Source organism: Tympanuchus pallidicinctus, unplaced genomic scaffold (assembly GCF_026119805.1).
Source record: "Tympanuchus pallidicinctus isolate F22 unplaced genomic scaffold, pur_lepc_1.0 scaffold1, whole genome shotgun sequence".
In the NCBI taxonomy this organism is placed as follows: Eukaryota; Metazoa; Chordata; class Aves; order Galliformes; family Phasianidae; genus Tympanuchus; species Tympanuchus pallidicinctus.
This window is the reverse complement of record NW_026294618.1, coordinates 37,939,810-37,955,925: the sequence shown is the minus strand read 5'-3', so window position 1 is coordinate 37,955,925 and position 16,116 is coordinate 37,939,810. Positions and strand designations below refer to the sequence as shown.

General features: G+C 35.5%; 1 protein-coding gene across 5 annotated transcripts in view; it reads right to left on the bottom strand.

Annotated features, from left to right (window-relative positions):
* The window catches only part of KLHL32 (kelch like family member 32), a 119,639-nt gene that overhangs the window by 62,528 nt on the left and 40,995 nt on the right, over positions 1-16,116 (bottom strand). For 4 of the 5 annotated variants that reach the window (XM_052687295.1, XM_052687059.1, XM_052687125.1 and 1 more), the window contains one exon: positions 10,119-10,226. In XM_052687295.1, coding sequence (XP_052543255.1) covers positions 10,119-10,226 — 108 coding nt within the window. Of the gene's footprint in view, positions 1-3,241; positions 3,257-10,118; positions 10,227-16,116 lie in introns of those variants that run through there. The other variant, XM_052687379.1, reaches the window with a different exon arrangement.

Sequence of the window (16,116 nt, the reverse complement as noted above, 5' to 3'; positions counted from 1 at the left end):
ATGCAGACTGGAAACACCCCTCCCATTCTGCATGGTACGCCACTTCATAGTTTTCCTAGCCTCTCTCTTCATTTTACAGGACAAGGCTGTGAAAGCACAGAGTGAGCATGCTGCTGGGAAAGTGCCAGAAAGGGCTTAGAAACCAAGACTGATTATCCTGTCACTTCCTCAGATGAAACTCCTACTCATTTCAATTAAAATCACGCACAGGCAGCAGCCGGGATAATTGGACCTCAGTTCCTAGCCTGCTGTCTTGGGGTCAGCTTGTTAGAGCATCCCTCTCGGGACACAAAAAGTCTTTGAGAACACAGACACTGGTCAATCCCTTTTAACAGCATCCACATTACAAACCATCTAAACCAGTAAAATAAAGATAAGTGATGTTTCATCCAACACAAATCACAAAAGAATGAGAAATATTATTTCTTCAAAGATATCTCATTTATTCCATTTCATGCTTGTTTTATTTCCCCTGGTAACTTTGGTTTTACACCACATGAGGTCAGTCTCTCACTGCTCCAGTGGGAAGTAAAGCTTTTTCAGATCCTTTTTCTTCTGCCCCTACAATTTAGTTTTGACACACAGTATCACTTAAGCATCTCAAAAGCAGTGGAGTATGGAGGATAGCACACAAAAGGTAAGATACCCATCTGCAATTTTGCAGTTAAATTGCTTTTCAGGGAAATTAAGAAATATGTATGCATTTCTTCAAACAAAATAACTCAAGTGACCTCCAACATAATGGATATTTTAGGAAAAAGAAAGAAAAGGATTGATACTTATTTATATCAAGAACTTTCTTAAATTTAGAACAGGTGGTGTATGACATGTTTAAGTTTGTGCAAATCCCTATATATTTATACAAAGTTTCAGGTGAACATGCATGTAATTTGCATGCAGTAAAATGGTTTATTTGTGTAGCCAAACAGATATGTAAAGATGTTGTTGATATAAATGAGAATTAAGTCCAGAAAAATGCAGGGTTTTGGCTGATGCTAATTAAGTAGTGATGCATAAGAGGAGAAAGACAAAAAGGGTATCAGTTTCAAAACAAAAATATCACCAACAGGTACAGTTAAAAAATTGTGCAGCACCACAAATTATTTTCAAGTGAGAACTCAAGGTCAGACTGACAAAAAATCTGTTCACATCTTGCAACATCTTATTCAGACAGCATTTACACTGAGCAACCTCTGTCATCTGAACTGACACTGTTTTGCTTATTAAATGCCAGCCACCAGCTTAGAAGTGTTAAAGATGAAATACAGGAGAAACGGAACACTAAACAGATTACTGTCTTGTAGGCACAGACAAACTATAGTTAACTGCAATACCATGAATGTATTTTAAAGCTACATAAGTCCATTTACAAATAATACTTGTAACTTTATGAGATGAGAAATGAGATGAGAGGAAAGAAAGATGAATCCTTACTTCTTAGAGGTGATCTGCACAAAATCATCAACAAAGTTAATTTCAAGGTGGCAGAACATATTTTTTTTCAGTTTTCACACATTTCCTACATCGTACAAGATGTATTCCACTGAGATAACATATTCAACATATTTCCCAAGAAAAATGAGGAAAGCCTATTCAGTCTCTTCCCAAATTTCACCTTGAACAGAACTATCTGAATTTTTATTAAATACTCATTTGAATATTGACAACTGTACTAATTCACCATCAGCAAATTGATGCTGGGGACACCCATAAGAAAAGAAAAACAGTAATTAAGAAGGAAAAAAATATATTACAAGCCCTCCTTCTATTGAAACCAGGGCAATCCACAATTATTCCACACCTCAATTTTTATTAATACAGTTACTAGATTTCTTTTAATCTCCAGTATAGCTGCTTATTGTATCCTCTATATGCTCTTCAGCTGAATCTCAACAGCAGATGAACATAAATACCCCCACTAGTACAATACAAGAACACACTGACCAACTCTCCTTTCTTCATCTAAATCAAAGCAATAGCTCTGAGGTCTTCAGAGTGACATTAATTAAAAATCAACAAGAGGGAAACTAAGATCTGCTTTGGATTCACAGTTTCAAAATTGATCACAAATTGTTTCTGTGGAAACTAAAGAGTGAAGCTTAGTCACTTTCCCTGTTTCATACTCAACCCAACAGTTATGAGGTATAATTACCAGGGCAGAAACTCAGGAGTAATTACAACCATCAATTCCAGACAAATTTTGCTAACATCATCACTAAGACATGTGCCTTTGTATGACAAATGCCATCATAAGACTGGTTTCTGTGCTATTTTTATATTTATTAGATGTAATTCATGTATTGCACCTGGCAAAGTTCTTTGGGCTCTCAACTGTTCCCTGGCCTATGTTGCTACCCAAGAAAATGAGCATAATCGTCTTCTACCTGTATACTACAGGCAGATCTTGCAGCCTTGGCAGCTTAGTTTTTCAAGCCCCTGGTATGACATATTGCTTATATTCAAATTGATCTGATGTAAAAATATGGTGTTTCTTTGCAACAGAATGTTCACAGCGTCCGGATTACACAATTCTTAGACCCATGATTTTTAGAGATAGAATAAAAATCCACATGGAAGTGCATCTGTTCATGCTCGGTTGATATACTGAGGAAAACTGCTCTTTAAATGTAGGTATTACAAATTTTTGTAAATTAAACAGACCTTCTGAAGCACAGTTCTGAGGCAGAACATGTTAATTTTAATCAGGTTCACAGTCACAAAAACTATGGTCATGTAGCCTTGAGCAACTCCATTTTCATCTTCCTCTGGGAAGTAGTGCTCAACTTAATTCATTCCTTCTTCTCCCACGACATTCCTCTTTTCTTCCCAACTCATTTTGCCTAGCCCAGTACATCTTAGGGCTCCAGGCAACTATGGAGAAGATTAATCAGGATCACACATCTTGCCTCTATCTTCAATATTTTCATTAGGACAATTCCTGGTAACACAAAGCAACTAGTGGCTATGTTTTCTTGGGCCAGGAGCAGTATTAGAACCACTGTCCTTTTTCAAGGACAATGCTGGGACAAACAGTCATACCCCATTTCCATGCAGCTCAAACTAAGACCCTTCTTTTATTCTCTTAATACTTGTATTTATTTATTTATTTATTTTAAATAACCAACCATTCAGCATAAGCCTACAAAAAAAATTGCATGGTTATAGCAAAGACAGAAGCAAGAGGTGGAAAGCAGTGATGAAGGAGCCCTTTAAGTTGTCCTTCCCAACAAATAAAACTTACAGCCTAAGAAGGCAATCTCCTGGTTCACTGTCAAATCCTATGGAGTCTCAAGGGATATTTATCTGGAAAAAATAACTAGGTCATTCAATCTATTCCCCATTTACTGCTGGCTATTAAGCTATAACAGTAAGGAAATACATGACATCATATCAGAAAGTAGTAAACCATATAGAATATACCACATAAAAAGGAAAAAAAAGTCCTTAAATTCCTGACAGCCTAATGCAAGAGAAAATTCCTTCTTGACTCCACTTGCAATGATCAGCATTTCAAACAAGACAGGCATCAAACAAAAGCACCACTTGTTTCTCCCCTCTGGAGACTATTCTTTGAGCATCAGAGCAATCAAAAAAGTAACTTTTCTTTTAGAGCACTTCAGAGTGCATTTTACTCACAACCAGTTAGCACTTCTGCCTGTCTCAGAGCTCACTGGTGTTTCACTTCAATCCTGTATTTCCTACATGTTGAGAAGGGCTGCTTCAAAATAATGTGAGCAGGGCAAGAGTGCTCCTGTGCCCTGCAGGCAACTGCCCAAAGCATGGGCACATAATGTTTGATAACTTATTGCAAAACCCAGATGTCTCATTAGTCAATGCCAGAAGGAATCATGACCAGCATTTCTCTGATACTTACCAGAAAACTCAATTTGTTCAGAAAACTCAAAGAAAGTCTATGTTAAATGCACAGCATATAAACTAAGACTCCAAGCAAATTCACTTTTTCTGTGGTAGAATGTCTCAGTACTTTAATTACTTTCAACTCTAGAAAAGCTATCTTATTCATAACTTGGTAACTTATCCAGAACAAACAACGTGAAACATTAAACCTTAACTATAAAAAATAAGTTAAGTGAATGAGTTCCATTTTATTCTAAGCCTTCTAGGGTTTAATTTCGGGTGGTGCTTTGTAGAGCAAGGAGGTGGTCTTGATGATCCTTGTGGGTCCCTTCCAACTTAGGATATTTTATGATTCTAGGCAGAGAAACAATATTATCTTCCTGTTAGCTCAAATTTATACTTTTTAACTTTGAAACCACATTGAAAATGATGATAAAATAAATATTTTCAATAAGATATACTCCAGTAGGAATAGATACATTTTTCTAAGACCTTTGCATGTTGCCCCTTGGAGAAAAGAACAAGGATATTTGAAGTCATCAGGCAGTGTAGTTAAAATCTGTCTTTTTGTGAAAAGGCAACCAGTTGAACTGCCAGACACAGGAACCGGGAGGTCACTTACACAAGAAAATCAACCACCACGATACTGCTTTGCAATACACCTCACCCACAAATGGGCTAGAATAGATTTAACAGAGTAAGAGGTACTAAGAAAGCTGCTCCCCCTCAATCTTAACTGAAAATGGCAAATGAAACACTGGTTAATCACTAGAAAAACTGCCACTATCAAAAGAGGGAGATTTTGATGAGCGATGAAAGACAAGATTCCATAAAGGCATCAAAGTAATTATCAGGAGAAACAGTTGAACTTACAAATGTTTATTTGAGCTATTTATTTACTACTGAGACCTCTGCCATTTTTTCTTAATGGAAGAACAAGAAAAAAAAAAAGCCAAACCAAAACAACAAGAAGAAAATAGGTTCACAAAGGAGCTGTAAGATAATACTTCAGGTAACTGTAATTGTGTGTGTCTGAATTTGAAAACAAAAAAATAAAAATTACCAGATGTTACTCCTATTGATTCATGAAACCTGTTTGATAAAGCAATATTTCTGTTACAAGACCACAGGGTGTTTGTTTTTATAGTGAATACAAGTTAAAGTTGGTAAATAAAATCAATAAATAAACATAATTTATGAGTTAAGAGTAATATCAAGAGCAACTGAATATACTGATATCACCTTTAATAAAGACTGCTTCTGTGTTAATACTTTGTGAGTAAAAAAAATAAAAATTTCTATGTTTCTTTTTACATAAGTATCAAAAAAGGTGATGTGAAAAAAAAATAAGCTAAGAAAAGAAAAATTTAAAAATTATTTTTGTATGTAGTTTTCAAGAAATGGAAGTATTTCAACATTCTTTCTGTAGAAAGGATGTAAAGCTGCAATAGGGCTTTTTAAGAAGATACATAGCATGACCTAGTCCAAAATTTGTTTTTGGAGAAAGAGCTGAACATAAACCAGCTCTTATACCAGGGCTATCCCTCTGATTCCTTCCTTTTTCCTTTGGTGATTTAGAATGATTTTGTAACTTTTTATTAATACAGAAGAAAAAAAAATACTATGATTTAGAAAAAGAAAACAGAAAATAGCCAGTTAGAAAAAAGGAATTGGCCAGGAGGAGAACCATATATTATGACTCATTAAGATGCTGCTTTCCCAGGAGGCCTTTGGAAAGTTATGTGCATCAAAGAATAAAATTATTTTTGAGGAAAGACATTAAAGTCAGCGATCGCTTGATTTTGCTATGTGCTTTGATGTCTTAAACAAAGTTCTACCTAAATGCAAAATATTATTTATTACCATGGATTAAAGACATATAATAGAATTTAATTACAAAAAGAGATCAAAGCCTGCAAAGCATTCCAGTATATATAGGACTCTAAATGTGCATTTTTATTTTTATTGAATTTGGATCACAGTCCTCTACTGCAAATTAATGCCAGTGTTCTTGCATTATCCTTTCTAGAAACAACAGCAGAGTGCCCATCAGATGATTCAAATGATGGTATCATGTACATAAAATATCAACAAAAATGAAGCAGTTGGCAGGATCTAAATTTGAGGAGGAATGCAAGAGCCTCATCTAAAATGAGGAGCCTCAAATTTTCAGTTTAAGCTACTTACTCAGTCCTACTAGATTTACACTTTCTAAGATTCTGTCTTCAGCACTGAAACTTTTCAGAAGTCCAAAGGTTTTCTTCTGACCAGAAGCATATTTTCTTGTAATAATGAGAGATTTGCCATCCAACTAAACCAGCTTGTTCATGGTTTAATTGGATTCCTTTTCTCCAAATGAGATTATGGTTACAAAGAAGAAAAACTCAAAAACAACAACAAAAAGAGCAGACAACAGTGCTAGTGACTTTATAACCTAGACTCTTACTCATTATCCAGTTGTTGAGACAGAAGGAATTGTGAACTCCAAGCCCTGCTCCAAGAGCTGTTTCCTAATATTAATATCTAAAACATTACTTACTGTCTTGTTTATGTTTCATCCACCTCCCTTTCCAATGCACATCTGATATTTGCAGAATGCCCTGTGAGAACAAAGGTTGAGTAATCTAATCACTGAGATCACTACCACCTTGAAGTAAAAAAGAGAATGATCCTAGTACTCTTTTATGAAGAAAGGACATGGCCAACTACAGCAGGGAAATAATCCTTTCACTGTATTGTGAGTACATGGAGTACGTGGTAAAATGCCCAGTCCACCAGGCATACTTTTCTTCATACTTCAGTATGTCTTCATTTTTAGCCTCACCTGAAAAGACTGGAGGAATTAAGCACATTATACTTTTACTGTCTGTCACAAAAGCTTTCTTCTTGAAGATCGGGCATTGTAGATTCAACTGCTAAGTAAAAGAGGGATGTGAGTAACTATTCCTTCATGATGATGTTATGGCCATGACCACAAGGGCACAAAAAAAATGACTGGGACCTCATATTAGAAAAGACAGCTATGATGGTGATGCATAATTCCAAAAGAAAAATAATGATGTCCTGACAGAATCTGAAAGCTAATCGCTGTAGGTATTGTATTCAGGCACAGTAGATTTGCAAGAGAAAACAACGCAGATAGATTTGAGGTTCCTAACTCTCTTGATGCAGAAAACATGAAACGTTATCATTAAATTCATTACAGGAGTAACCATTAGCTGCACTTTTAACCTTCATCTTTTGCATTCACATATAGCACTCAGGAAAGAGCCTATCAAAGGGAAAATATCCCACCAAATAAATCTACTGTATTTTTGCTGCTGAACAGCTGAGTAAGAGGAAAGGTCACTTTTGCCCAAGATTTTGCTATTAGAGTATTACTGACAGTCTACATGCAAAGAGCACTCTGCTGAAATTATGTTCTGTATTTCACCTTAGTTTTACTGTTGAGGAAAGAAAATCAAATTTTCCTCTTGTAACTTTTTATTCATTTCTATACCAACTTTTATTTCTTTGTTGTTATATGATATGGGACCATAATAATGGATTAATTCCATTGGAATTCTTAAATTCTTTAACTTCCATCTTATCACAAACTTTCCTTCTACTGAAAAATCAATTTTCTTCTAAAAGCAAAAGATTTACAGCAGTTATTACAATAAGGCACTGTCTGGCTCAGCAGACAGGGTGATAACATCAGTACTATAAGTCTGTGGTAGCATTTCAAATTTAAAAATAATAACATAAGGATGTTATTGCATTTCTGATTCCAATACATGCTAAAAATTAAATTTGTTAATTTTGATGATTTTAAACAACCATAGGCATCAAATATTACCATCATGCAATATTGAATATTTCCAGCAGATGTCTCTAATGCACTATTTTACACAGAAAGTTACATTAAAGTTACATTCAAACTGAATATAAGTTTAGCAAAATATTTTTTAAAATAAGTAGAGAAAAGCTGAAATAAAATATTGAGACATGGATAGGTTATTACTGTCACTATACTGCTGTCAGTTGCACAGTGGTTTTTTTGCAGTGACTGAAGGTTTTCAAACTGAAAGCCTTTTTTTTTTTTTTCTCTTTTTTTGACAAGCAAATCTGATCATATCTTGATATGTCAGAGCAATATCAAATTGTAACTGGCAGGAATGAATTTTGGCTTACTAAGAAATACTTTGAAACAAAAACAGAAACAGAAACAGTTCATATACTCAAATGAAAATGAAAATGTCTGGTTTCACAACTTTGGTATAAGCATGCAATAATCCAACTATTTATTAATAATCTTTGTGGATTATTCCCACTCAGTACCTTGAAACATAAATGTTCACCAAGGTTTTGTCGGTCTGAGTCAGTACATAAGCGATGCTCAATATTTATAAACCAAGCACAAGAAGAGAATTTCAAGGGCATAAGGGAAAAAAATCAATATTACATTTTCACTGATCTGCATTATCACTGTGTTGTACTTCAAAAATATCTTTCTAAGAGAATTCCTTGAGAACTGTTGTAATTTATCTGTGCTTCAAAGTAGCATATCCAATAGAGCTGATAAGAGTATAAAACGTTGCCCTATAAACTCTGATGAATGTGAGCTACTGTATATACAGGCAAATCTATATTTAACTCAAGATGCCAAATAATTTATTGAAAGTAGATTGCACTTAAAAATGAAAGATTCAGAAATGTCTATAAGCTCAAAGCTAGGAAGCATTTTAAGTACTAGGGAGCTGAGGATACTGCCCCAGAAGTAAAGTGGGCTAGACTATTGTCTTATAATAAACAAACTCATCCAATCATAGTCATTTATTTTAAATAGTTTTACTAGACTTTGAACTCTGATGAAAGATAGGGGACTGTTCTGTTCACAGCAGATAGAAAAATCAGTACATTATAGCACGTTTTCAAAATTGGATTTGATCTTTTAGATTTATTTAGCAACAAGAGTTCTACTTTCACTATATTAAATCTATATCTCAAATAACTTTGAGGATGGCACAGATACAAGAAACAATCTTACCTTTCACAGCTTTCAATTGAAATAACAAAAACCGTACATATAACTGGTAACTTCAGCCAATTCAGTAACATAGCATGGTCTCACTCTTTTTTTTTTTTTTTTTTTTTTTTTTTTAATACAAAGAAAAAGCTTATTCAATATTCAAAGTTTTGTTTTCCTAGCACGAAACACAGAAATCTCAAGAGTTAGTCTCTAAAGCTAATGGCAAACTATTATCTGTATTCTGGTAATAAATTATAAATTCTTTACCTCTATTTAATTCCCCTTGAAAAATTAATGACTACATACACCACAGTACAACACAGAAATGGATTTAAGCTTCTTTTCAAAATTAATTCATAAATTAAATTGTTTTTGCAATAATTCCAGAAATACTTCAGTTTTCTAGAATGTTTAAGTACAAAGCAAAAATATCTCCAATGGTATAAGAAGCTCTTAGTTCACTGAACTGAACTGAGATGAAATTGTAGAGAAACACTGACAAGGAATGCAAAGAATAGATATGGCAGGACATATAAATGCATTGGGTACTTTTATTGCGGGTTTTTGCTGTTACTGTTTGGTTTGTTTGAAATGTTTGCTTGCTTTTGGGGGTTATTTTTGGTGGGTGTAAGAAGAGTCAAGTAGGAGTAGAAATAGGAGCATCACTTCACATTCTCCAATTCTCCAAAGTTTCATTTACACCGATACACTAGTAACATAATATGATATACAATCTGCTCTCATAAAAATTGCAACAAAGAAAGATGCACAGTACCTATACGCATTTAGAAAGATAACTGGATTATATCTTCCCAGAAAGTAAAAGACCGCATTTCCCCTCGACTGTACAATTAGTCAAGCCTAGCAAAGGTTCATAAATATTTATTATTAGAAAAATGCCTACTTTTTTTTTTTTTTTTCTCTCTCATGGATCAACTCACATCAAATTTTTATGAACAATCAGACCACCATAAAAAGGGCATATAAGCCGTATATGGTTCACTGCTTGGATACAATGCAATGGATATAATACAGTAAACATGTTTTTATTGGAAAATTCCTCTATGGGTGGGGGGGGAGAACAACAACAAACAAGCTACTCACATAAACAATATAGCCTAAGTAAGATCTGTTAAGTCAAAAGACCTTGCACTGGGGAATGCACAAGAACAGTACTTCTCTAAGGGCAGTCTTCTGTTTTTATCGCAAATTGTTTTAATTTCTCTCAATTTAAAGAGCTGTGCAGTACCTGTCCAGTATATGCAAAGTCCAGGGCTTGTTTTAAACCTAGGCTTGTGACGCCATGCAGATTCACCTCGTCAGCTTCACTTTCAACCATGCAGAGACTGAACATTGCCTAGGAAAAGAAAAAAAATATTAACAATTAAAATAACCCCAGTAAAGTCCCAGGAAGAACAGTATTTGTTTTTTCAACTTCACTAACCTTTGATTTTCCTTGGATAAGAATTCTAAACAGCATCAGACTTGTGAGTTAGAGTGAGATGTACACCATACTTCCAATACTACTACCTAGCAATCAATCATGAAAGAGAATTCTTTTATCAATAAATACAAAAAAATTATTCTGAAAAAAAATTGAGACAAATAACTTTGGTCCATGAATATACAATCCCTAAGTAATTTAGGTAGAATCAACGGGAACAGTCACACAATAAGATATTGTTCAATAAAAGTGAGAAAGAACTGGCCTCAGTAAAAAAAAAAAAAAGTACAAACATCACTAGAACTAATCCTTATAACTATGAATAGTATCACTGTATAGAAATATAGGTAGGATAATAAACCATAGACAATTACATGTATAAGAAAAAGAGACAGTTATGATAGTTAACACAGTGTCTCTTTTTTAAATTAATCCCCTCCAAATAGCACCTCAATCTATAAAGTGAACAGTGTTAAAATCAAGTTATTAAAAGAAGAGCAAGGATACAAATACAGTCACCTAAACCTACAACTGCCCTTTACTTAGTATTGTCCCAGCTTCTCAGACCGTATCAATCCTCCATAAAATCTACAGTGAAGACTAGCAAGATTATACTAGACTTCTCTGCAAGTAAAAATGAAGAAAGCAGCTGTTCCTTTCATCAAATCTCTTTGAAGATCATCAGTCTTCAGCAGCTCCCTGGACTGAAGCAACCTTAGTCTCTGGATCACCAATAGAAACCTTTTTCTTCCCAAGCCTGCCTTTGCCCTGCACAACACACACTCTTGCAAGGTCCTTATAATTCCTTTTTCTCTCCTCACCACTCCAATTCTCCAGACAAATATTCTTCCTGAAATGCAACCTTTATCTCTGTCACTTCCCTATACACTTAACAAAATATACCATTCTCAGTCTTCAGACAGTAAACTGTGAACAAATAAATGAAACAGTTTGACCATCTGTCAGAGCTTAAACTTGGTCCCGGTGGGTTTTCTGCAGAAATGTTAATGCTTCTATCTATATAGGCTAGTAAACTTCACAGAATCACAGAACTGTAAGGCTTAGAAGGGGACCCTAGGGATTATCGAGTCCAGCCCCCCTGCAAAGCAGGCCCCTTTACGGCAGGCTGCACAGGGTATCCAGACAGGTCTTGAATATCTCCAGAGAAGGCAAATCCACAACCTCCCTGGATCCACAGCCTGTTCCAGTGCTCTGTCACCCTCACCATGAAGAAGTTCCTTCATATATCAGTGCAGAAATTCTTATGCTCCAGTTTATGGCCATTTTCCCTTGTCCTGTCCCCACAGACCACGGAAAAAGATGTTGGCCATGTCCCTTTGGCTCCCACACGTGAGATTTTTATAAACATTAATAAGATCCCCTCTAGGTCTTCTTTTCTCAAGGCTGAACAGACCCAGTTCACTCAGCCTTTCCTCATGGCGGAGATGCTCCAGGCCCTTTATTACCTTTGTGGCTCTTCGCTGGACTCTCTCCAGGAGATCCCTGTCTTTTTTGTATCAGGGAGCCCAGAACTGGATACAGTACCCCAGGTGAGGCCTGAACAAGGCAGAGTAGAGGGGAATGTCACCTCCCTCGACCTGCTGGTCATGCTCCTTTTAATGCACCTCAGGATGCCATTGGCCTTCTTGGCCGCTAGGGCACACTGCTGGCTCATGGCCAACCTCCTGTCCACCAGGACATCCAGGTCCTTCTCCACAGACCTTCTCTCCAGCAGGTCGTGTCCCAACCAGTACTGTTACTTGCAGTTATTCCTTCCTATGTGCAAGACTCTGTATTTGCTTTTTTTACAGCCCATCTGGTTTATTGCTTCCCAGCTCTCCAGTCTGTCCAGGTCAAGCTGAAAGGCAACACATTCTTAAGGTGTGTCAGCCACTCCTCCCAGCTTTCTATCACTGGCATACTTGCTGTTCACCTTGGAGAACTCCAGTAAAGAAGCACTTCCAATGAACTTCTATATTAATGCACTCTTCTGCATCTGCAATTACTCTGATACATGCAGAAGCTGAGGCAGTCGACAAGCACACTGGATTTCATATACATAACCTGACACCAAGAGCTACTGAAACTAAAGGAAAAAATAAGCCTTATCCTCTCTAACAGTTCAGCACATCATTCCCTTAGACTCAGACAGCTTCTTTCAAGAACTGAGAATTTCATGCAAATAACTGATTTATTCTGAAAGCATTAGTTTTTTTTTTCATCATTAAAATACCACAGTTTGACAAAAATCTGCTGCCTGGAAATCATCCAGGATAAACAAGAATGAAATTTATCATATGGTCTGTCCTTGTATTTTCACAGTTCTTATTTCAGTAAAGTTATATCAGGGTATCTACCACAGTGGCAACAGCAAAGAAATGCAAAATAGTTTAAAGGCTTTATCACACTAATGTAGTAAGACATAGGCATGAAATAGAGATATATACATATACATATAAATATAGCAAGTTCAAATGTTTGTCTAATTCCATTAAAAATGTAATTACGGTTGGACATTTCGTTGTCATTTAACTGTAACAAAAAAGTTTTAATAGCTACTGAGAAGCTTCAGGGCTTGCCAGGAGCTGCAAGGGTTTCCATCAGCCATCTGCTCCTTGTAAAGGCAGAACTCCAGTTCTTGTCAGGAGGAGAGAATTTGAGGCCAAAAAGCACCAGTTGAAACTAGCCTCACAACAAACAAGGGCAAAATCTTGCCCTGCATCCAAGACCCTTTAACGCTTCTGGGGATGCAGTGCCTTCCAGCATGGCTGGAAATAATACTTCATTTGCATTTGCTAATTGCGAAGGGACAGTGACAACTGTCAGTTTTATCCAAAGTTTTATCCTCTGCGTACTGGCAGGCTTAATAATAAAATAAAATTAAAAAAAGTACTGCTTTACTAATGCTTGTTCTTGGGGTTTTAGAAAGAGCTACTGCAAACCAAACCATACTTTTCTTAACATTTTCTGCATGACTTTATTGGGGCTGCCTGTCATATGCTGTATGAGACAGAAGTGTTTCTAACACTTAAGCCGGTTACCATTTCAGTATAAAAATATTTCAGAAGTCAATTGAAAGGATTGCATGTTTATTTGCTAAATTATGTTACAATATGGTAAAACAGAACAATTGCAGGATTTCTTACACTGTTAGGAGTAGTACATTTAATCTTGGGAATTATTATCACAGCATAAATCATGCTCTCATAAAAAGGATAAATAAACTTCACATGCTAAACCAGCTTTAAACCACAGAACAAGACAGACAACAAAAAGTGCAATACAAGATTCGAGACAAAAATCACACCAGACAACTAAGTCATTTTACCTTCACTAAGCCTTTGAGAATGGATTATTTGTTAAGCAGGAGCATATTCCCAGTAGTTTTATACTATGTTACTATTCACAAATACCATGGCTAGGAGTTCTGATATTTTTCATTATAATATAGATTTTTCCTTAGATAAAGAATTTATATTCACCATACCAGTGAACAATTATGTTCAGATTTATACAGCCCATGTATTTAAGAGTGTTATCAATATGCATTAAAATATATGAATCTACAATTACAGAGTACGTTCGGTCTCAGGGAAACTGGGAAAAGTGTTTTGTGCAAGAGTGCAAGAGTGAATTTACAGAACTGCTGATAATGCTGTACATGAAGCATTCTACGCACCAACTGTTGCTATTTCTATTAAGCAGTAATCTGATGAACTAATACAGAGAAATGTTGCAGTAGGCAATTTTTTTATTTCATCTGTGCTAGACCGGAACAGAAAACCAAGGGCAACAGCATCTAGTTTACTTAACAGTCTTTATCTTCTTTTTCTAAGCAAAATACACAGGCTAAATCCTGCATGCTATGCGGGTTTTGCCAGATTGTCTGCAAATTATGGTCGGTATATACTCAGACCGGAACAAGAAGAGAAGGAATTTTATTTACATTTATTTTTAGTAAAATGTATTCTAAAATTCAGAAGTATCTTTTAATTATTCTGAAGCTCCTTAAAAGCTCTTCTAGTAAGAATTGCTTACATCACAGTATGCATAGGTGCTTTCCTTGCTACAAAGACTAACTTGTCGTATCAGAAATTCATAACTGAATATACTTTTTTGGATAATATTTCTTTACCACACCAACTTCAGAGTGAAAGGCAAAGCTTTTGGTGCAGAACTTCCTATGCTCAAGTTTATGGCTGTTTTCTTTTGTCCTGTCCACAAAGGCCATGTGCCTTTGGCTCCCACACATAAGATTTTTATTTCTCTTCCAAGACCATCATGACTGTGGATAGCATCCAAACTGCCAATATATCATCAAGTGATGTTCCCTTTTATGACAAAACTCACTAGTAAGAGGACTCATCTTTTCTTCCAGCTCCTGTAAATCTCCAGGCCTTGATCTGTCACCCAGAAAATGAGTAAATATTGAGGAAAATCAAGTGACTGCTTAAATATTGGTGTTTATCTGTTTGGGTTTTTTTCAAAGTCAAGACTTGAAATAGCTAAATCAATCCCTCGGAAGAAAAATGACCATGATATTCCTGCCATTCTGTAGCAATTGCATCAAAATTCAGTGATCAACATGTACTCAGACACAAACAGTCCCACATAAGCTTTGAGGAGCTTCAAATAAGATATACCATTTTTTGAGGAGTGAGAAGATCACCTTATTAGCTGTAGAAAGAGAAGATGAGAAGGAATCAAAGCCCTTTTCTTCTTCTAATCTTGGCCTGAAACTGAACCAGAGCTAGAGAACTTCTCAAAAAATCACAGAATTGTAGAATATCCTGAGTTGGAAGGGACCCATAAGGATCACTGAGTCCAAAATACATGAACCTTGGATAAAAATAATCAAACAATATCTGACAAAAGCAGTTCCCAGACTCTTGAAACTTTGACTTCAAAGCAAGTTGGTTTGCCTTTAGTAAATGGCATATTTGTAGTTTAACCAGTTAGATATCAGCACCCAAAGGTAACTTCACAAAATAGTTTCCATAGAACACAAAAAAGAGCATTGGATCTAACTTCCCCTGCTCAGCTCTGCAGCAACATCTACAGTCTCCTTCAGAACACACAACTTTAATGTATAAATATGAGAATAATATTCAAAATCCCCAAAATACAAATTGCTCACTGTCAGAAACGGTAAAGTACAAAATTGCTCCTTGCCTCCAGAGTCATTTTCTCATTTACTCAGATGATTCATATCTGTGAGAGTAGTGAGCTTGCATTCATTTCTACATGACATACATAATAATATATAAATGATATATAGTGTGTAAATATATTTACACATAAATATCTAAAAACATACTTACATGTTTAATTATATATACATTTGAACACTGATACAACTTCAAACAAATTACAGGAAAATATTTGAAAGACAGCTAAAAGCATTAGATTATAATTTAAATCTCTATATATGCTATTTAACATTTAACACATGTTTTGTGGGCAATCAATATATAGAAATAGGTATGTTTCGACATCAATTTACAGGATGTAGTGGGATGAAATATCCTAATATCCCTTTTATTTTATGGAGACCAGAACTACATGATATTCAAGGAAGGCCACACCAAGTATCCTTTCTGCTCTGTAACTGAAGAGGAAGCCTAAACAATTAGCTTAGCCTAGATAACTAAACTAGGTGAAAACTTTAATTCTAAGAATAACGGGTTATGTGAACTGATCTGAGGAACACAAATTGAAGAGATAGAATTGAATTGTTTCCTTTTAGCATATTCATTTTAAGAGAACAGAAGAAATTCTGAAGGTATTCCTAGAATGAAAGCTA